The sequence below is a fragment of the Ursus americanus genome, chromosome 11, assembly GCF_024610735.1.
Source record: "Ursus americanus isolate L20-20 chromosome 11, mUrsAme1.1.p, whole genome shotgun sequence".
NCBI classification, from domain to species: Eukaryota; Metazoa; Chordata; class Mammalia; order Carnivora; family Ursidae; genus Ursus; species Ursus americanus.
The window spans coordinates 9,531,645-9,552,132 of NC_142137.1; the positions used below are offsets into that span (position 1 = coordinate 9,531,645).

General features: G+C 45.4%; 2 protein-coding genes across 6 annotated transcripts in view; one reads left to right on the forward strand and one right to left on the reverse strand.

The window, feature by feature from the left end:
* The first annotated feature begins 2,253 nt into the window (after positions 1-2,253).
* On the forward strand, positions 2,254-17,664 carry GJA10 (gap junction protein alpha 10). Of its 4 annotated transcripts, XR_015726027.1 has the most exons (4): positions 2,254-3,678; positions 9,665-9,998; positions 10,335-10,445; positions 17,595-17,664. XR_015726027.1 is itself a non-coding variant. In XM_087865326.1 (2 exons), exons 1-2 carry the CDS (start codon positions 2,254-2,256, stop codon positions 9,701-9,703), a joined length of 1,464 nt encoding a protein of 487 aa, XP_087721452.1. In that variant the 3' UTR covers positions 9,704-11,839. The 4 variants fall into 4 exon arrangements, 1 of the variants encoding a protein (XP_087721452.1); XR_015726028.1 differs by lacking the exon at positions 17,595-17,664 and having other exon boundaries at positions 9,665-9,838; positions 10,335-11,837; XR_015726026.1 differs by lacking the exon at positions 17,595-17,664 and having other exon boundaries at positions 10,335-11,834.
* BACH2 (BACH transcriptional regulator 2) overlaps positions 13,117-20,488 on the reverse strand; it is a 358,628-nt gene continuing 351,256 nt past the window's right edge. For both annotated transcript variants that reach the window (XM_045807056.2, XM_045807057.2), the window contains one exon: positions 13,117-19,566. In XM_045807056.2, the coding sequence (XP_045663012.1) occupies positions 19,084-19,566 (483 nt within the window). In that variant the 3' untranslated portion in view covers positions 13,117-19,083. The remainder of the gene's footprint in view (positions 19,567-20,488) is intronic.

The window sequence follows — 20,488 nt, forward strand, 5'->3', positions numbered from 1 at the left end:
GCTTCAGTGACACTGTTCTCATGGTCCCCTCTCCCCACTTTGGCCATTTCTCATTTTTATTTGTACTTATTTTCCTATGCTATTTCTCAGGGTTCTGTCATTGGCTTACTTTGTCTTGTCCCTAAGTGATCTCTACCCTATTCAGTGATTGTTCACAAATGTTTAACTGTTTATGTCTAGTTCGTACCTTTCATTGTTTTTATTCTCTAGACCCAAATGCCTTCTGGACATCTCTACTTTTGCCATTCAGCTTTGTTGGGTAAAATCTAAAACTTTTTTCAATTATAATTTCTGGCACTGATGTGCTTAAAAAAGACTTACTCTACTTCAAAATTATAAAACGTTATATTTTATTCTCATACTTTGTGGTTGACTTTTTTACATTTATTTTTTTATTTTATTTTATTTTTTTTAAAAAAGATTTTATTTATTTATTTGACAGAGAGAGAGACAGCCAGCGAGAGAGGGAACACAAACAGGGAGAGTGGGAGAGGAAGAAGCAGGTTCCCAGTGGAGCAGGGAGCCCGATGCAGGGCTCGATCCCAGGACCCTGGGATCACGCCCTGAGTGGAAGGCAGATGCTTAATGACTGAGCCACCCAGGTGCCCCAACTTTTTTACATTTAATACTTTATTCCACCTGGGATTTATTTTATGTTTGGAGAGATAAGTAGGGAAGATGTAATGATTCTGTGTTTTTTCTCTTGTATCTTTTAAAAGACATATTCATTTGAGAGTGAGAGAGAGACTGGGGGAGGGGCCAAGGGAGAGGAAAGAATCTACAGCAGACTCCTGGCTGAGCACAGAGCTTGAAACGGGTCTTGATCCCACAACCCTACAACCCTGAGATCACGACCTGAGCCGAAACCAAGAGTCGGACGCTCAACTGACTGAGCTACCCAGGTGCCCCTCTCTTGTATTTTTGAGTTGATATTCATCTATTCTTTTTCACTATTTGTCCAATTTATATGTTAGTAAGAGTCCTTATTGACGAAGTGGTGTGAGGGCTGGATGAGGTATATCTTGTTCGTTGTTCAAGTCCCTGGCGTTTAGGACAATGCCTAGGTCATAGTTAAGATTAGTAAATATTATTGAATGAATGAATTATGGAAGGGGAAGATTCTTTCATTACTGGTTTTAACTTAGTAACACTTTCCTGTTTTTTTCTGTATACCTTTGATATCAGGAAATCTTCTGCCTCTTAGAAGCCTTTAACCTATCAAATATTTTAATCTCATCAACCTTTGAAAAGCATTCTTTTTTTTTTTTCAGGGTAAACCAAATAACTTATGTCAGCTATGTTTCGATTCTTTCCTAGATCCCAAGCTTACTAGAGAAGCAGTTTATATTCACTTTTCTTCTAAGTTAACAAAGCTTTCATGAAAACATGCTGTTCCAGATGTGGCTTTGTGGATATAATCACATGTATGTTTCTGTTTCTGTCTGCTTAATCTTTACTGCTATGCTGTGCCTGTTCCAGAGGGTTTATTTGGCTAATTTGTTTTCTTTACTTGCAGTGGGAGCCATGGATAATACATAATGAGGATCTACTTTGTTTTTTTGTTGATGATTATTCCAGTGATAAGGTCAAGGAGCTGGGTTAAAATGGAGAGACAATTCATCCCACTATTATTTAATGATATCTTCTGTGTGCATAAACAAAATGCTATAGAAAATGCTCTATCTGCAAAGAGTGTACTTTTCCACAGAGAGGGACATAAGACACAACCATCACAAAATTCATGTTAGGCACAATATCAAATGAGTGGTATAAATAATAGCGTGGGCATTCAGGAATGGGAAAAGTCACTCTGGCTTGGGATGGCTAGGGAAAACTTCCTGGAGAAGTTAAGACTTACTTAAGATCATGTAGGATGTCTGGTTAATGGTGCATCTGATATGGTAGAAAAATGAACAAAATTTGCGATGGAATGCATTGTACAAATGTGAGGGCCATTGCATATGGTGGAATGATAGTCCATCTTGTGTGGGAGAGGAGAGGATAGGCAGGAAATTGGATCAGATTGTGCAGGGTCTTTAGTTTTTTGTTTTTTTGTTTTCCAAAAACATATTCCTTGAAACTATCCTATTTCATCAAGCATGGGCCATACATATTAGGGCTGGAAAATCCTTTATAGCTTTGCTGACATGAAAAAAGAAACTTTTATTGATGAGCCTGTGTCTTTGTACATTATATCTATGAATGCTATTAACTTCAGTGTTTTCTGTATGTTTCAGACATTAGTCTCTTACCATGGGGGATTGGAATTTATTAGGTGGCGTCCTAGAGGAAGTTCACTCCCACTCAACTATTGTGGGGAAAATCTGGCTGACCATTCTCTTCATTTTCCGAATGCTGGTACTTGGTGTGGCTGCTGAAGATGTCTGGGATGATGAACAGTCAGCATTTGCCTGCAACACCCAGCAGCCAGGTTGCAACAATATCTGTTATGATGATGCTTTCCCTATCTCTTTGATCAGGTTCTGGGTTTTACAGATCATCTTCGTGTCTTCTCCTTCTCTGGTATATATGGGCCATGCACTTTATAGACTCAGGGCCTTCGAGAAGGAGAGGCAGAAGAAAAAGTCACACCTCCGAGTCCAGATGGAGAATCCAGAGCTTGAACTGGAGGAGCAACAAAGGATAGATAGAGAGCTGAAGAGGTTAGAGGAGCAGAAGAGAATCCATAAAGTCCCTCTGAAAGGATGTCTGCTGCGTACTTATGTCTTACACATCTTGACAAGATCTGTGATGGAAGTAGGGTTCATGATAGGCCAATATATTCTCTATGGGTTTCAAATGCATCCCCTTTACAAATGCAGTCAACCTCCTTGCCCTAATGCAGTGGATTGCTTTGTATCCAGGCCCACAGAAAAGACAATTTTCATGCTCTTTATGCACAGCATTGCAGCTATCTCTTTATTCCTCAATATACTAGAAATAGTTCATCTGGGAATCAGGAAAATCATGAGGGCACTTAATGAGAAATCCAGCAATGAGGGCATTGAGGATGAAAGCGGCACCCCATTCCATTTGAAAAAATATTCAGTGGTCCGGGAGTGTATGATTTGCTCTCCCTTGCCTAAAAGAATCTCTCTACTTCAAGCCAACAATCAACAGCAAGTCATTCGAGTCAATGTGCCAAAGTCTAAAACCATGTGGCAAAGCTCACAGCCCATGCAACTTGAAGTAGACCCTTGCTGTGTTAAAAAAGAGTGGGCGGACAAGGATCAGCACAGTGGACAGCTCCACGTCCACAGCACCTGTCCCTGGGAGGACAGTACTCAAATTCAGCACCCCGGACAGCAACCACACCTTTCCTCTGCCCTAAAAAAGGCAAAGTCCCAGTCCTGGATAGCTACAGAGATAGCTCCTAGACACTGTCCAACCTATGCAATAGAAACCTGGGAGCAGTCCCAGGATCGACGACACTCAGCAGAGCCTCTCACAGATTTGCACAGTTACGATGGCAGTGTGAGAAGAAGCAGGGTCTGGACAGACAGATCTCACCCGGGCAGTCGCAAGGCCAGCTTTCTGTCCAGATTGCTGTCTGAAAAGGGACAGTTGCACAGTGACTCAGGAAGCTCCAGTTCTCGGAACAGCTCTTGCTTGGACCTTCTGCACCGGGAAAATAGCCCCTCGCCTCTGCCTTCAGCCACTGGGTACAGAACATCAATGGTAAGTAAAGACAGACAGCCTGACTGAACATAGAAAAATTGCAAGAGATTTTCCACTCTGGCTACTTCTTAGCCTTCACTTTCCAGCTTCCTGGTGTGTATATGTGTGTGTTAAGAGGGGGAGAAGAGGTTAATTTATGGAGTTAAATCCTGTCATTCAATACATTCAGTTCAATTTATGAAATAAACTAACTGGAAACTTACTTTATATCATTCAGTTTTGTAAGTGCTGGGTTTATAAATGGATAAAATACTGTCTCAGCCATCAAAGGGCTCAGAATGGGAAAGTTAGACAGGTAAGCATACAAATGTGATCAAGTGTAAGGTGCCATGTTAGAACGGGTGGGTGGGCAAAGGAGGGAGTGGTCGATTCTTTATGGATGGGTCAGGAAAAGCTTCATAGTGGAGGTTACTTTTGAAATGAGTTTTAAAAGATGTGGTGAGTTTCTCAAGACCTAGGAGGACTGGGGTACATGAAAGAAGGTCATCCCAGTACAGAGAGCAGCACAGACAAAGGCTGAGAGGTGTGACACAGCAGGGCTGTCTGGGGAGCTCTGTGTGGCTGGGGCACGGATGGGTAGGAAGGCTATGGAGAGGGAAGGCTGGAGAAGGGGCTGTCGAGGTCTTGTGGGAAGGCAATGGAGAACCCATAAAGGGGGTGCAGTGGAGAAGTTATGGGATCAGAGTTACATTTTAGAAAGCTCTGTCACAGTGTGGAAAATGGATCAGAAGAGGCATCATTTGTAACCTTGAGTTGCTCTTGTCTCACCAAGAAAGGAGGGTGTGTTCCATTGTTTTCATAGCTGTGGCATTTAAAAGTCATATACAAATATTTGGTGATATATTTCACAAAGACTGAAATCAATATTGTATTGATTTTAATTCTGTTTTCTGAAAAGCCAGTGTGGAATAAACATGTCCTGCTCATTGTTAAGACATAATGGATATTTACTGTGGACTCTTCTCAATTCTGGAAAAAAGAATGACACTTGCTTTATCCACTGCTTCTAAGAGCTTTTTTCCATTGAAAAGAAACTCCTCCAAGTTTGGTGGGGGAACTTCCTAGTTGAGCTCACTTGGTTGAGCTCACACACTTGCTTTCTCCTGTTAATGATGATGATTAAATCTATGATGATTTTTTTAAAAGATTTTATTTATTTATTCAACAGGATAGAGACAGACAGCAAGAGAGGGAACACAAGCAGGGGGAGTGGGAGAGGAAGAAGCAGGCTCATAGCAGAGGAGCCTGATGTGGGGCTCGATCCCATAACGCGGGGATCACGCCCTGAGCCGAAGGCAGACGCTTAACCGCTGTGCCACCCAGGCGCCCCTAAATCTATGATGATTGATCGAATCTCAACCCCAGTTTCATATCTCCTTTGAGTTTAGAGATACTTTGTTACTGTGTTAAAGCCATATTATGAGAAGGAATCATCCTACCTAGATTTTTCCTATAATACTTCTTTCAAACTGATACTCATTTCTTCTCAGTGACCAGTCATCTACCCAGGAGACTATGTTTAGGATCAGAGTGTGGCTACTTGGAACCCCACACCAAGCTATAGCAGGGTTCTCAACCCTGGTTATGAGTTTAGAGTCATCTGGGGGCTTTAAAAAATCTTCATGCCCAGGACCCATCCAATTCTAATTAAATCAAAATCTCTGGGGGTGGGATGCAGATCAGGATATTTAAGTAAATTCTACCCACAGTGTGGGGCTCGAACTCATAATCCCAATGTCAGGAGTCACAAGCTCTACTGACTGAGCCACCCGGGCGCCCCTGGGATTAGTATTTTTTCAACTCCCAAGGTGATTGGAACGTGCGGCCAGGGTTGAGAGTCACTATTTTAGAGTAGCCTTGCGGGGGTTGCTGCTTCTTATCTGCGTTTGTGAAGTCAGCGAGGCAGGCTTACTCATTTTCCCTTTCTTGTACCTCCTTCCATGTGACTGGAGTCTTCGTATTGGCAGAGAATTGAGGGAGAGACGGTAGTGTTTAGTTGAGGCAGATTTTTTAAATCTTTCGGATTATCTTTTGGGTGAGGCCAGCCAATCTTACAAGCCTGGAGAAAAGATGATGAAGATGACAGGCCCCCTTTCTTTTTTCTTCCTCTTTCTTCCCTGTTTTTTCTGTTTCTAGGAATTACAAAAAATGTCTTTGACCACAGAGCTTTCCTACTTATGGTCACTTTCCCACCGAACCCCTGACAGGGTTGATAGGCCACTTCACTCCCCAGATGGTAGGAAGATTTGGGGATTGAGACCACAGCTATCAACTCCAGAGCTCTGTGGCTGAGACATCATGCTTTGCCTACAGATCCCTCTGTAATTAGAAGTCAGTGCAGCAAACAGGATTATAATCATCCACTCTATGTATGTATGTATTATAATCATCCAATATATGGATTGTAAACTACTTTTTACATTGTATTGGGTCCTGGATGGCAGAATTTTTAGGGCTCAGTCAGATGCATTCTTACCTCAGTAGTTGATGCTTCAGAGTGAAGTGATTTCTGGTAGGACCACAGTTGCTTTGCCACTTATGATGTGTCCCTTAGAGGAAACTGTCCTGCAAAAGAAATGGATTCTATTTTGGAAGGTCACAAAAGCTACTGGGAGGAGCCATGATTTTATGCTCTGAGACATTTCCCTTGCTGTCACCCAAACCCCACAATTTGTTCAAGTCCATGCTCACTGATTACTAAATAAACTTCTGTCAAGGTTGGTTCTTTGAGGTCAGACTTAGCTGGGCATGGAAAGCAGCCTTTCAATCTGGCCAAGTGAGCCCTCAGAGGAGGGCTGGCTGAGTTGTAGGAACCTCACTACACTCTAAGGGAGAGCTGTCCTTGTTCCTGAATGCAAAGCTGCTGTGGGGCAGTAATTCTTGTGCCCAGTTCCACATGAAATCACTAGGGGAGCTTTGAAAACTGCCGCAGTAAGAATCTCTGCAGATGGAGCCTTGAGACCAGTACTTTTTAAAGCTCCCAGATGATTCCAGTGCACAGCCAGAGTTCAGAACCATGGCTGTAGAGAAGGGAGATTTTGACATTAGGAAGAAGATTGCCCTGTGAATTCTTCCAATCTTTTGGGACATGGAGGTGATGAAGAGTGCTCTCCTCTTGTAGCTTCAAAAGGTGAGGACACTTCTACTTATTGGTCCCTCTGCCTGGGATGTACCACCTGCCCTAAGACCTTGCATGACCGATGGGGCCAACCATGCCAAGGCCCTGGAGAGTTCTCTTGGGCCACGATAAAGGAAGGGAGAGCTAAGGACGAGGTTGAAACAGACAGCAGCTGATATATAGGGCTTTATAGGCCATGGAAAGGAGTTTAGGTTGGATGGCACAGGGATGAGGTGATCTGATACATAGGTTTCAAAATCCCCACTTTCTGGAGAGGCTATTATAGGGCTGCTAAGGTCTGAATGTTTGCATCCCCTCAGAACTCACATGTTGAGACTTAATCCCCAGTGTGATGGGACTTGGAGGTGGGGTCTTTGGGAGGTGATTAGGTCATGAAGGTGGAACCCTCATGAATAGGATTGGTGCCCTTATAAAAGGGGCCACAGAAGGTTCCCTGTCCTATCCACTATGTGAGGACACATCAAAAAGACAGCTCTCTATGAACCAGGGAACGGGTTCTCACCAGACAGTGACTCTGTCAGCGTCTTTATCTTGGGCTTCCCAGCCTCTGGAGCTGTGGGAAATAAGTTTCTGTTCTTTATAATCTACCCAGTCTACAGTATTTTGTTCTAGCAGCCTGAATAGACTAAGACAAGGGGTAAGAGTGCAGTCAGGGAGGCCAGCTAGCAGGCTTACCCAGTGGCCCAGGGGAGAGAGGCATGTGGCTCAGACCAGAGGACCATTGTTAAGGGTTTGCATGGAAGAATGGTCTTTGTTGTTTTTAAAATTAAAGTAATACATGCTCATTGAAAGAAATTCAAGCCTTATAAAAGAACATAGAGAGTAAAATGTGAACCTGACCATGTGAGGATTCATCTGTTTTTGTTCTCAGCTGTGTTCAGTTCCCACTTCACTCCCTGAAGGCAACTGCTAACAGCTCGGGGTGCATTTCCCCTACCTTCCTCAGGGTCTTCGTCATCTGTCTTTGAGGACAAATGTATGTCCACATATACATGTTGGTTTTTAAAAATACAAATGTGATCATGTAGAGATGCGGAGATGTCTTTGCAATTTGCTTTTGCTCAGTTCATATGTCACAGGGGTCTTCCCATGTCGGAACTTGTGGAACGGCCTCAGGTTTACATTAATTCACACTTTTGCATGGTGTGGATGAGCCATAAGATACTTGATGGCTAGTTAGCCTTCTAACTTGTTTCTACTGCATGCAACATTACAGGGAATGTTTCATATATATATCTTTAATAGGTGTCTGGAAGTAGAATCATTGGTTTTAATGGACATGCACATTCTACATTCTGATAGATGCTGAAAATTCTTGCTTAGGAAGGACTACACCAATTTATTCTCTTTTTGTAAAAGATTTCATTTATTTATTTGAGAGAGAGGCAGAGAGAAAGCGCACAAGTGGGGGGAGGCGTAGAGGGAGAAGCAGGCTGTCCACTGAGCAGGGAGCCCGATAACTCAATCCCAGGGCCCCAGGATCATGAGCTGAGCTGAAGGCAGAGGCTTAACCGACTGAGCCACCCTGGTGCCCCAACACCAATTTATTCTCTTCAGCACATTAGCACCTCTTTCTCCACACTCTTATTCATACCAGCCATTATCTTTTTTCCTCCCAGTCTGATGAACTGAAAGTGTTTCCCTTTGTTTTTTTTTTCCTTCCATTTTTTATTTTAGAGAGAGTGTGAGAGCACGAGTGGGAGGGGCAGAGGGAGAGGGAGAGAGAATCTCAAGCGGACCGCGCTCAGCGTGGAGCCCGACGTGGGGCTCCATCTCACGACCCTGAGGTCATGATCTGAGCTGAAACCAAGAGTTGGACAGCTGACTGTACCACCCAGGCGCCCCATGTTTCCCTTTGTTTTCATGTACATCTGTGATTGCTAGTAAGGTTGCTCATATGTTTATTGGTCATCTGTATTTCCACTATGAATGATCCTCATCTGTCTTTTCTGTTGGGATATTTGTCTTTCTTCTGATTTCTAGGAGCTCTTATATGGTATTATATTAACTCTTTGTCTATATATATATATGTCTATATATATAGACATATATATTGAGGATGGAGTGTACTAATTTATTGAGCCCTTTGGCTGAGAAGTTTTACATAACATAACAATTACCAAAGAATCTGAAGAAGAGGAGGAAAGATACCCACTTCATTAAGGGCCTGATGGCGGTCTAGACACTGTCATGGGCTTCCTCTCTGTAACCGTGTAATTATTGCCATTTTATGGATAAAGAAATAGATGACTTGTCCAAAGTCGTGCAATTAGGATGTGGTTAAGCATACTCCTTGGGAAGTAGCAGAGATATAAATTAATATTCACTGGATGAGTAAATGAGCTGGAATTTTATTTCAAGCCTGTCTGACTCAACTCAAGCTCCTTCTATACTTCATTACTGCTTCTTGCTCTCTCTGCACAAGGCAGCCTAAGTTTATTGGATTTTTAGGATCAAATAGATTATTACAAAATGGAATGTTCCACATTTGGATCCCTTTTCCCTTCCACATAATACAAAGCCAAAAATCTGGCTACTTGTGGAAGGAGCAAAGACAGAGCTTTGGAAAAGGTTGGCTTACAGTTTTAGACCTGGATTTTGGACAAAAAACAATAATTGGAGAAGGATAAGAAGATGGCAGGTGGGATTCAGGTCTTTCAGGGAACAGAACCTCTTCTGTGGTCATTCATCTCTGGGTCAACCTAGGGAGAATTGTCTTCAGCAGGTTTTGATTGGATCCCTGGTATTTGTGACATACACAGAGTCCTAGGTGGGTGGGCAGGACTGACTTTTACAAGCCCTTTGAGTCTATTTTGTTTCGTTTGTCTTGTTTCCTATTTCTTTCAGAACATGCTTCTAGAACTTTCATCTATTATGAAAAAATAATTCATGGTTGGGGCCAGAAAAATGGACCCAGGAGCAGCTGGCATCTGCAGGAGAAAAGTTGCACTTTTGTTAGCTCAAACTTCGAGAAGAACTGCGGGAACCATTCCCTCCACAGAGACACCCACTGGGCTATGGGTGTGTACAGGGTGATCCCAGCTGGACCCACCTCCACAGGAGACCCTCCCCTAATGGGGCTGGGATCAACCTCTCACTGCCCCACCTGGCCTCACCATCAGTCCGATCTCAGGCAGGAGGAGGCAGGGAGGAAGTGTGCACCAGGAGAGAAAATCTCGGGGTAAGAGCTGCTGCCACTCTGAGGGAAGAAGGATCGAGAAATGGCTATCCTTCCCCACCTAGCAGCCCGATGGGATTGGTGCCCTGCTCGCTGCAGAGAGCACCACTGCTCTGCGGTGGCACAGCAGCAGTTGGGACCGTTGAACAGATAGATAGATGGATAGGTTGATTGATCGATCAACTGATCCATCTCCTATTGGTACCGCCTCTCTGGAGGACCCTGATATACTGGGGAACTGCTTGGGATGCTGCGGAAGGGAGCCCAGCATTGGATGGGGCTGGTCTGTGCTTCTAGCCCAAATGGCTACTGAGTCTTCTCTGTCCCCATACTTTGCAGAGGTGGAAATGAGGTGCGGAGATATGAAGAGGCATGATCTGTTCCACAGTGAGTTGGTAGAAGAGCCAGTGAAGACCAGGTGGATGAAAATGATGCTGGGGCCAAGTCCAAGTGGGTACCATTAAGGGGCACACCGTATTCCAGTTCCTTAAGACACATTATCTCTACCTTGTACAACGGCGTAAAGTTATTGTTCATCCCCATTTTAAGATCAGAGAAGGCTCAAAGAGACTAACTTGCCCCACAGCTAAAGGTCGCACAGCTAAAGTGTCTGATGTGCAGCTGAATTCAAACCCAGGTCCAGCTGCTTCAAGGTGCGGGCTCCTTCCAGGAAGCCGTGAAGCCATGCTCTCTCTTGTCCGTAACAGTCAGCAGCCCCTGGGCAATGATTTTTTTGCACATCTGCCTGTCCAACTAGCTTGTGGAAGCTTAAGGATAAGGCCTCTGCATTCGAAATCCTGGATGCCCAGCATGCAGCCCAGTGTTGGGGGAATGAATGTATGTTTCTGTATAGATGCCAAATACAATGTATTACCTTCCGCTTTCAGCTCTCCAGTCTATTCCTTATTCGCTGGTGTTCTGTTATGTGCTATCAGTAGGTTTATTATGAGAGACTCTTTCAGAAGCCTGGATGGCACCATTTTTTTTTCCTTTAATTTAAGCCTTTACAGGGTAATCAACTATACAGCACAAATAGAAGTTAAAAAAAAAGTTAAAGGATGAGTGAAAAATGTGATGTTCCCAGTGAATGCTGGCATGTCTCTGATGGATTCCATCTGTGGCTTTAGGCTGAGGCTCACTGCCTCAGGGATGCACTCGTCTTCAAGGTGGACGAGTAAAACTAGCCATGAAGAACCAGGGATGCCTCTTCCTGGCTGACTGAGCAGGCCAGTGGCAGGTGAATGTTGGGATCTGTAGGAGCCGGAGGCGTGAGGATAGAAGGTATCATGTTCTTGAGTCAAATGAAAGGAAAGACACTTGCATAATGGGATGTGGGATGAGTGGCTTTTTCCATCTCTCTGGAAAACGAGGGTGCTCAATGGGGAGAATCGGAAACCCATTCCACTCTGGGCCCTATCCCAAGCGGATGTTAAACATCAAATAGAGTCTTGCTAGTGCATCCTAACTGAGGGGTGAGGGTGATGGGTTGGAGAAGAGTGAAAAATTCTACTACTGTTTGAAAGACCAGCCTAGTTATTCCCAAATAGATACAACAAAACTGTTGGCAGGGACTGATGTAGGGGTAGCCAATCTGGGAATCCTCATTGTACCGTGGAAGGTGATAGGAATCCCTCCGAAGGTGCACATTCAAAGCAGGAAGATGGCCGCTGCTCGTCTGGAGCAGGACAGTGAATGCTCCTCTTCTGCAGAACACAATGGCTTTATTCTATTACAAACTATGACTGTCATTCCTGCCACAAGTGCAAATGTCAAGGTCGAAGGAGCAAATGACCATCAGTTATAAATGATCAGGGTTTTTTTCCTTTCTTTCTTTCCTTTCCTTCCTTCCCCCCCCCCCGTCTCCCTCCCTCCCCCCTTTCTTTTTTTTCTTCCCTTCCTCCCTCCCTTCCCCTCTTTCTTTTTTAAAGATTTGTTTATTTGAGAAAGAGAGAGTGAGCGCCCATACACGATGAGGGAAGGGGAGCAGAGGGAGAGAAACCCAGGCAGACTTGTTGCTGAGCGCAGAGCCCGATAGTGGGCTTGATCCCACAACCCGGCTGAAATGAAGAGTCTGATATCTAACCAACTATGCCCCCCAGGTGCCCCTAAATGACCAGATTTTCTTAATAGAAAATTTTTGTACTAAGACCCACCTGCTTTTTCGGAATGGATTGGATAACTTCATGACTATATTTGACCTCTCACACTTACAATGTTACGACTGTGTTGTTTTGCCAACAGTTGCTAACCCTATTGTATGCTCCCTGAAAGCCCTCCTTGACTCAGTAGGACGCTCAGTAGGCATTCAGTAACTTTTAATTCAGTTTTTCCATCTGGCGGATGGGGTGAGGCCAGGTACTTCCTGAAGCTCAGATCTCAGCAGCTCTCCAGACACCATGAGAATGTATTTATGGCCTCACTGACAGCTTAGCCAGACCACCTGAGTCCAGCTTTACTCTTGGTCATCTAGCCTGCCCGCCATTCAATACCTGCTTTCCCTTTACATCAAAATCGAGGACTCAGATGATCAAATATACTTTCTAGTTTAACGTATTTATTCCCTTAACCACAATTCTAAACTCCTTGCCCCACTCATTATGGTATCTTGGTGTTGGTCTAATGCCGCTTTCTCTCTGGTTACCTTCATTTAGCTTTCTGTTTTATTCATTCATTCATTCCTTCATTCACTCTACCCCCACTATGGGGCTCAAACCCACAACCCTGAGATCAAGAGTCACATGCCCCGCTGAGCCAGCCTGGAGCCCCTGGCTTTCTGTTTTAAATCAGACCTGCTATTTATAATTGTAGACGCACGTGTTCTCGTCCGAAACAATACCCTTCGCCAGCTGCCCTCAACAGCGACACCTTGCCTAGCTGTTGGAGAACATCGAAGCCAGAAAATTGCATTTAATGCCACCGGGGATTTTAAAAATTTCAGTGTTGAGGAGTCACATTAGTATTATCACATTTTTTAGATCTCTAATTAGATTAACCAGGTAGCAGGTATGGGTCCAAACTAGAGGAAGACACATAGCTTCTCTGGGAGAAGAGATTTCTTAAGGCCTCCAGCCCTGTGATCTGTAACACAGGGGTCAGAGGCAGGGAAGACCAGCTTACAATGCATAATGATATGTCTTTATTTCATCAACAGAAATGGTGTCTAGACAAAATTCAGTTAACACTAGCAATTCAATTGAGTGAAATTTTTTTTTTGCACAATAGTGTATTTACAATGAGTAAATGAAGTTTCAATTCATTAGTTCATAGCAATGCTTTGTTTTCCCCAAAATGGTAAAAATTCTTAGTTACAGAGAATAAGCATCAACAGCCATTTCATTTTTACAATAAAAACCACAACGAAAACCACAATCACTTAGAAAAAAAAAAAGACAAGCCTAAGAACTAGTACAATAAAATGATGCATTGAATTAAGTTACATTAATCGCATAGAATCTGTGTAAAAAGTATGTAGAAAAACACCTGATGTAACCTGTTACAGTCGTTGAGCAGTTATGAGAGGTACAGAGGGTTATACAGGTAGATATGTGTGAAACTGTCCGTATTGTTCGACCTGGGGAGGAAGAGAAGAGGGGCTGCGGCCCCTTGCATACACTGAGAAGACCCTGTTTTGAATATGGCCTCTGGAGTTTGTAAGGCATATATTAGAGGTGCACTTGCATCAGACTGGTTCTGGAACAAATTCTCCCAGGCCCTTCTGGCCTCACGAGCACAGGTGGTGCTTGCCTCGAACGGCACACCGTGTTTAACCAGCACCCGGAGCTCCCAAGTGCATTTGGAATCTTCCTGTTCACTCACTAGAAGTGGCAGGTCTTTTGTGTCCGAGCGTGAATGGGCATCCCAGCATTCACACACGCCAAATGCATCGTTAGGACCCAGTGGAGGTCACCCCTCTGCCTGCAGACGTATTTTGGTAGGAGACTTAGCATCATCGGTAGGAAAAACCCTCTGTGTCCAAGTCCCTTCCCTCTTTCCTCACATACACGTCCGATCAGCCCCCCAGGAACGCTTGGCACTGAATGAATGGTCTTGGTGCCCTTCTGCTTCTAAGGAGGGCCACTGTTTTAGCTGAGGTCAATAAACTGGAATGAAGTGAAAGTCAGAGTTGTTTCGCCATTGCTTGAGAGCGAGATGCGTGCACCACGTCACAACATTTAGTCAAAGCTACCAAGTGGGCCTCTGCAACCAAAGGGTATTCTTCCCAGAGCGGCAGCATCACTTTCACAGTCCGATTACAATGCACTGCTACTCATTTTGATATAAATACTGTCTCCCAGGGTGGAGTGCAGGAAAATACTGTACACTTCCTTTTCTTTGCAAGAAATGTTTTTGCACCGTCAGTTGAATAATTTATCCTCAATCTGCCACAGTGGGTCCTTTCTATGTACAAATACTACTTGTACACACACTGTGTACAAATATCGTCTATTCTGCAGCATCAGTCTTTGATGCCTGGGTCAGGAGATGACTCGGGCGGTACTGGGAACATACAGACTGCCTCCATGCACGCGGACTTCCTGCACGAATACCGACTCCACACAGGGCACCGCACTGTGGACTGACTCGCCAGGAACTGCACCTGCAACAAGATCCTCAGTCTGGGGGAGAGATGCTAACTTATGATTGAGTGAACAGCTTTATTCTTAAAGAAAGAAAAAAAAAAAAAGATTCTGCCCCTCAGTCTATTTACAGTGATTTGAAGACAAAACTTGATTCTTGCTCCCTCCTGGTCTGTGACTCCTCCCAAACGACAAGTGCTAGGGGAGCGGGTTGAAGTCCTTTATGAATTAAGCAGCTGCTAGTTTCAGTGGGTAGAATGGAGAGGCCCAGCCAGACGGGTCTTTCGTAGCTCAGCAGCTTTGCAGGCTTTACCCACTTTGAGAGGGTTCTGCCACTCCACAGACCGTGGAGACAGGACTCTGGGATTTCTTAAAAGGCTTATAGTTTATACACCTTTGTTTCTTCTTCTTTAAAGGCAACCATAAAGTATGAAAAGAGAAAGTGTAGGTTTAGGCCTTTTTTTTAAATGAAGATTTTAAGTCATCGCTACACCTAACGCGGGGCTCAGACTTGCAACCCTGAGATCAAGAGTCGCATGCTTTACTGACTGAGCCAGCCAGGCGCCCCTAGATCTCTTGGTAATAGCTTCAAACTTCACATTGTGGCCACTTGATTTCCGGCAGTTCGCTGGTGCAAGTCCTAGAGCTGGTCCCTGGCCTCCTTATTAAGGAGAAGTGGCAGTTGGCATTCTAATCACTAGCCTTTTTTTTTTTTTTTTACTTCCTTGGGAAAGCAATACAAGGATTAAATCCAAAGTCATAGTGCATCTTAAAAGCAGCATACTTTTAGAAAGACAGTTAATAAATTATTTGTACAATATACAAAATAATGTCTTACACTGCAGCCTCACCTCGGACGCCTGAGTCATTGCGAGGGAACCCGGAATAGAAATAGCAGGATGGTCTAGTCACTTTGCCAGCTCTTTTGTTTTGTTTTTGTAACCGTTTTGTTCCAGAATCAGTACGTAATGAAGTCTGATTTTATTCAAGGCACCCCCAGATAACGCAGAGAAACAAACATATACAGCAAAGCACTCACCTGCCCAAAGCCTGACCAACCTGAATGAAGCGAGGTTGTCTGGACACACAAGAAGGACACAGGCAGATCCAAGGGGAGGACTAGATCCGGGCAGATGGTTAACTGGCCCCCACAGCTCACACCCACCTATTTGGAGACCCAACTCGGCTGTGGCAGGGATCTTCCTAAGCAGTCCTTATTTTTACAAGGAAGGACCCTTCAGAGCACAACTACATGTTGCCGTGCTGTGCAAACACTATTCCCTGTTACTAACTTGCTTTTCTTTTTCATAAAAGACACGGGCCTCACCAAGGGATCCCAGGTGCAGGAGACAGGCTGGTTTTTAACACTTCACTTGAGGCAGTTTGGATTCTGGTCCCCAGCTAGTCCTCCCTTTGAATCAACGCAGACACAGCTCTGACGAACACGCGGTTCAGGGTAGTAGAAGACAAGACAGGTCACACAGACAATTGCACAACGCCAGTCACTGTTTATGGTACATAGTGAACAAAATCGTTAAGTCGTTAAAAAAAATCTCTAAGAAATGGAAAGAGTTTTTCAAGCAGTGTTTTTAACCAGTTCCCGTAGCAGGGGTTTGGCTGAGGAAGAGGGAGAAAAGCGAGGAGGGGGTTGGTGGCAGGAGAATGTGGGCTGATTTAGGGTGGAGAGAAATCAGGAGACCCCCTTCCCCGCCCGGATGCGGCCGCAGCACGGGGGCGTGCAGACCGAACAACAGACAGGGGGGAGACTGACGGAATGTGGTCAAGACTACCAGTTGCACATGAGTTGTCACCAGGGTGAATCACGCCCACAGGCTGGTTCGGACCTGGTTAGGAGACTAGCAGGAAACATTCTTTTTCTTTCAAAAGAAGAGGAGGTCACTTAAAAAAGGCAACAGGAGAGTTAAAAAACAAAACACTGTTGGCTGACTCCTCCACCATAACACAAACCTCTGGTGCGTCCCAGGATTCACCCTGGGTTTGAATTCCCGCCGTCACCAGTTTTCCGCAAAGGCAAACCCCACGGTGAAGCGCAGAACCGCTCCACTAGGCCAAGAAATTCCAACAACCCTAGTAAAAACGGCAGCTCCAACTCTGAGCCGCATCGAAATCTGTCTCAGACTAGCACACACACGTACACACGCACAGGAGGAAAAACAGAAACCCAGAGGCAGGTTTTAAAAGCGGAACTATCTGAAAAGAAAAGCCTTTTTTTTTTTTTTTATCCTACCGCATGAACCAACAAATTTCTGGCATTCATACATATTTAAACATTTAGCGCTAATATTTGTACAGAAAAAAGTTAATAATACTAAAACATATGTTACTATGGTTTCACTTCTCGCCTACGTCATATACTAATTTCCCCTTTTACATGCAGCTTTAATATTGTCCAAACAATGGCACAAATAAAGAAACAAAGTCAACCGTCTACTCCCCACTGCCCACCACCCCATCCCCACATCAAACCTTTCGGGACTCTTCCCGCAGCCAGGCTGGAGGGCCCACCAGAGGGAGGGAGGGACCCCTCCTCCTCTTAGGCTGGCGGCAGGGTCTGGGCACATCTTCCTGTAAACGTGGCCAGGGGCCAGCATGTCCCCAAAGCCAAGGGAAGCTGCTCTCTGTGGGTTGTAAGCCAACCAGTTTTGCAGCAAGAGAAGAAAATTATCATCAGGTGAGGGTAGGGTGTGTGTGTGTGTGTGTGTGTGTGTGTGTGTGTGTGTGTGTGTGTGGTGCAGGGGGAAAGGGGCAGGGTAGGGTGTGTGTGTGTGTGTGTGTGTGTGTGTGTGTGTGTGTGTGGTGCAGGGGGAAAGGGGCAGGGAGGGCTCCTTGGCCATATCGTGTCCAAAGCCTCAGAATGAAATCTGCCTTTGGACAAGAGCCGAGCAGAAAAACCCCAGATTTCAACTCAAAGCATTTGGAGAAGGGAGGGAGAAAGAAATGCTTTTGCCTGTGTCTGGGACAGACGCCAGGCTCACATGTGCCCCGCTCTCTCCTATTCTAGCTGAGCTGCATTAACCCAGGACGCCGCTTACAGGCAGAACCCCAGGTGCTGTGATTCAAACCCACTCAGGTGAGAGGTCCTGGGAGCCCAGCATGGGCAGGGGGCCTGGGCAGGGGAGGGGGGGCGGGGGGGGTGGCTGATTAGCCAAATCCTTCCAAGAAGTTCCTCCTGCGCTGCCTTTCCAAGAGCAGGCAGGGGCCTGAGGACGGGTTGAAATGAATGGGACTCGCCCCCTGGGTGTGAAAATAGTTCTAACTTGATTTTTAGGAGCCAATGCCTGCCGAGTCCTGGTACAAAATCATGGGTTCCTGCTGTGTGGATGCACTTTCGAGTGGCCGTCCAAACTCTCTCCCCACTTCGGAGTCTGAACATCCAGCATCAACTCGGAACTCTCTGCATTTAAACTTTGTGTCCGGGAAAGGTGGGGAGGAGGTGAAATAGAAAAATACTCAAGCAGATTATTGTCTACACATCCTAGGATGAATTCATTATTTGGCAAGATTATTTTTCCTACATAATTATCACCTGAGTGCTTTTTAATTAGCTAAAATGTCTTACTTTTCAACTAAAAGCAAAGGATATACATTATACTTGAGTTATACTGAAGTAATAACAACTTCATTTAAGAAAATAGGTTTGACCCAAAACTCAGTGCAAGTGGCAAAGTTGACCATGACTGTACAGTATCTGCAAGGAAAAAACAAACCCACGACACTCAGATGACACCGGCCGATGGTGCCCGAAGCAAACCAAACAACAGAGAAAGGGTCTGAAATAAAACCTCAAAAAAAAAAAAAAAAAAAGCTTTCAACATTGAATTCTGTTCCATAAATAAGTACAAATTGAAATTGAACTGTGAAGCAAGAAAAATGACCATGTTAACAGTTACCAAACTAGTTCTAGCATCGGAGACAAAAGAAGAGGAATGTTGGAACCTGTTGGTAAATGAGAAATGAAGTTTCCAGTTTTAGGATGAGAAAATTGAGGCATGCAGGACTTTTGCATATGGATATATATATATTTTATATATATATATTATATATAATATGTACAGTCTAGCTATAAAACTTTGATGTGTATAGAAGCTGTCTTCAATGAAAAAAATTGAACATTCAGAAGAAATTCCTGAGATAGGGTTTGTGACATGGGCCACTGAGAAAAAAAATCCGTGGTTGGGTCCTAGAGGTGTTATAGTCTATCCCTGTTGAGACTGAAATTAACCCACAGACAGGCAGTGTCACCACCGCCGTCTTCCTTGCCTGGGCAAGGGGTAGCACCATTGTGAAGGGAACTGTGTATCACTCCCGCGGGAAGAGAGGAGGGAATACTTAGAAACAGTATTGCTGCTAAGAACGCTGTAGTGTGCACCGAACTCCTTCTTGGTTCTTCCAGACAACAGATGAACAGCACCGCAGGCCGACCGAAGAACGCCGCGTGGGAGAGGTGGGAGAGCTGGGAGAGGTGGGAGAGCTGGAAGGCGGCCGGGTCACTAGGTGTACTCTTTCCTGGGCTGCTCGTCAGTTGTACACTTGTCAGTCATCTCCTGGCAGAAGTCCACGGTCACCGTCTGGCTCCTGGATTCAAGAGGAGGCGCCCTCTCCGAGAAGCTTCCCGGCTCAGCGCCGTCCGGCCTCCTCGCGGAAGTACAGTTCTCCGGGGCGCTGCCGGGGGCCCAGGGGGGGCCGGGGGGAGCCGTGCCGGGCTCCAAGCAGCAGGGCGCACTTTCCCCCACCGCACACTGCGAGGCGGCCAGGTTCTGCTCGACGCCCAAGGGCGTGGGGTTAATACTGGAGGCCGCGGGAAGGCCCATGGGTCTGAGGACGGGGCAGTAGCGGTGCAGGGCCTGGATCTGCTCAGGGCTCTGGATGTCGCGGCAGACCTCCTGGGAAAGGCAGGAGAAGTTGTCCAGCAGCTCCCCCATGCAGGCTTTCAGTTGGTTCCTCTCTGACAACAGCTTCTCTTTCTCACACACCTGGACAGCAGAGGAAAAAAAAAGAGAGAGAGAGAGAGAAGGCCCCATCAAGCCTGAACGGGAAGACAGAAGGCCTGGTTTCCGGGGGTTTTCCAGCTTCCGTTTCTGCATTTGGTAAGGCAGGGTTACTGGTGCATGACAACGCCGGGACATAGGAACCTACCAGACGTGTATTCAAGGAGCCTGGACACAAGTTTCCTATCGGAGCAGCCTATCCAGGTGTGCCATGAGCCCGACGCCTCCCCCGGGGCAGCTCTTCCTCCCTGTCTGGGGTCTGCCCAGTGCCCAGCAACATTCCCAGCAACCAGAGAACTGCAGGGCATTAAGGCTCTGGTTTCCTGGAATTTGGGGTTTGTAGACCATCAGTTGGAAAACTTTCAGTCCCAAACGATGTCATTGAAAAATCTCCCCCCAGTGTATCAGGCTGCCACTTTTGAAAGTCAGAAATTGGCCAATTCCAACTTTATGACATTTTGGGAAAGGGCAACATTATGGAGCCGGGGTGGGTGGGGGGGAAGATGGGTGGTTGCCAGGGATGGGGGGGCGGGGAGGGACAGGACATTTTTAGGGCAGTGAAATTACTCAGTGTACAGTCGCGATGGGCACAGTGTCCAAACCCACAGACTAAACCACACCAAGCGTGAGCCCTGACACAAATTATGGACTCCGGGTGATTACGCCATGTGGATTCAGGTTCCTGCATGGTAACAAATGCACTCCTCAGGTGGGAGGTGTCGGTCATGGGGGAGGTGGTGAGTGCGCAGGGGGCAGGGGCATTCAATTCTGCTGTGCACCTAAAGCTTCTCTAAAAAGAAAAGTCTATTGAAAAAATCAACGAAAATCACAACAGAAAGCGACCACAGGCAATTTCACATGGTTTGATCAAACCTCAGCGGGCTTTCTGGCGTTTTGTGGCGGACAG

What these genes read in the sequence shown, in the direction of transcription:
- GJA10 (XM_087865326.1), top strand. Translation starts at nt 2,254, where the DNA reads ATGGGGGATTGGAATTTATTAGGTGGCGTCCTAGAGGAAGTTCACTCC. An exon ending in CTGGGTACAGAACATCAATG is followed by an intron (nt 3,679 to 9,664) that starts GTAAGTAAAGAC and finishes TATTTCTTTCAG; the next exon opens with AACATGCTTCTAGAACTTTC.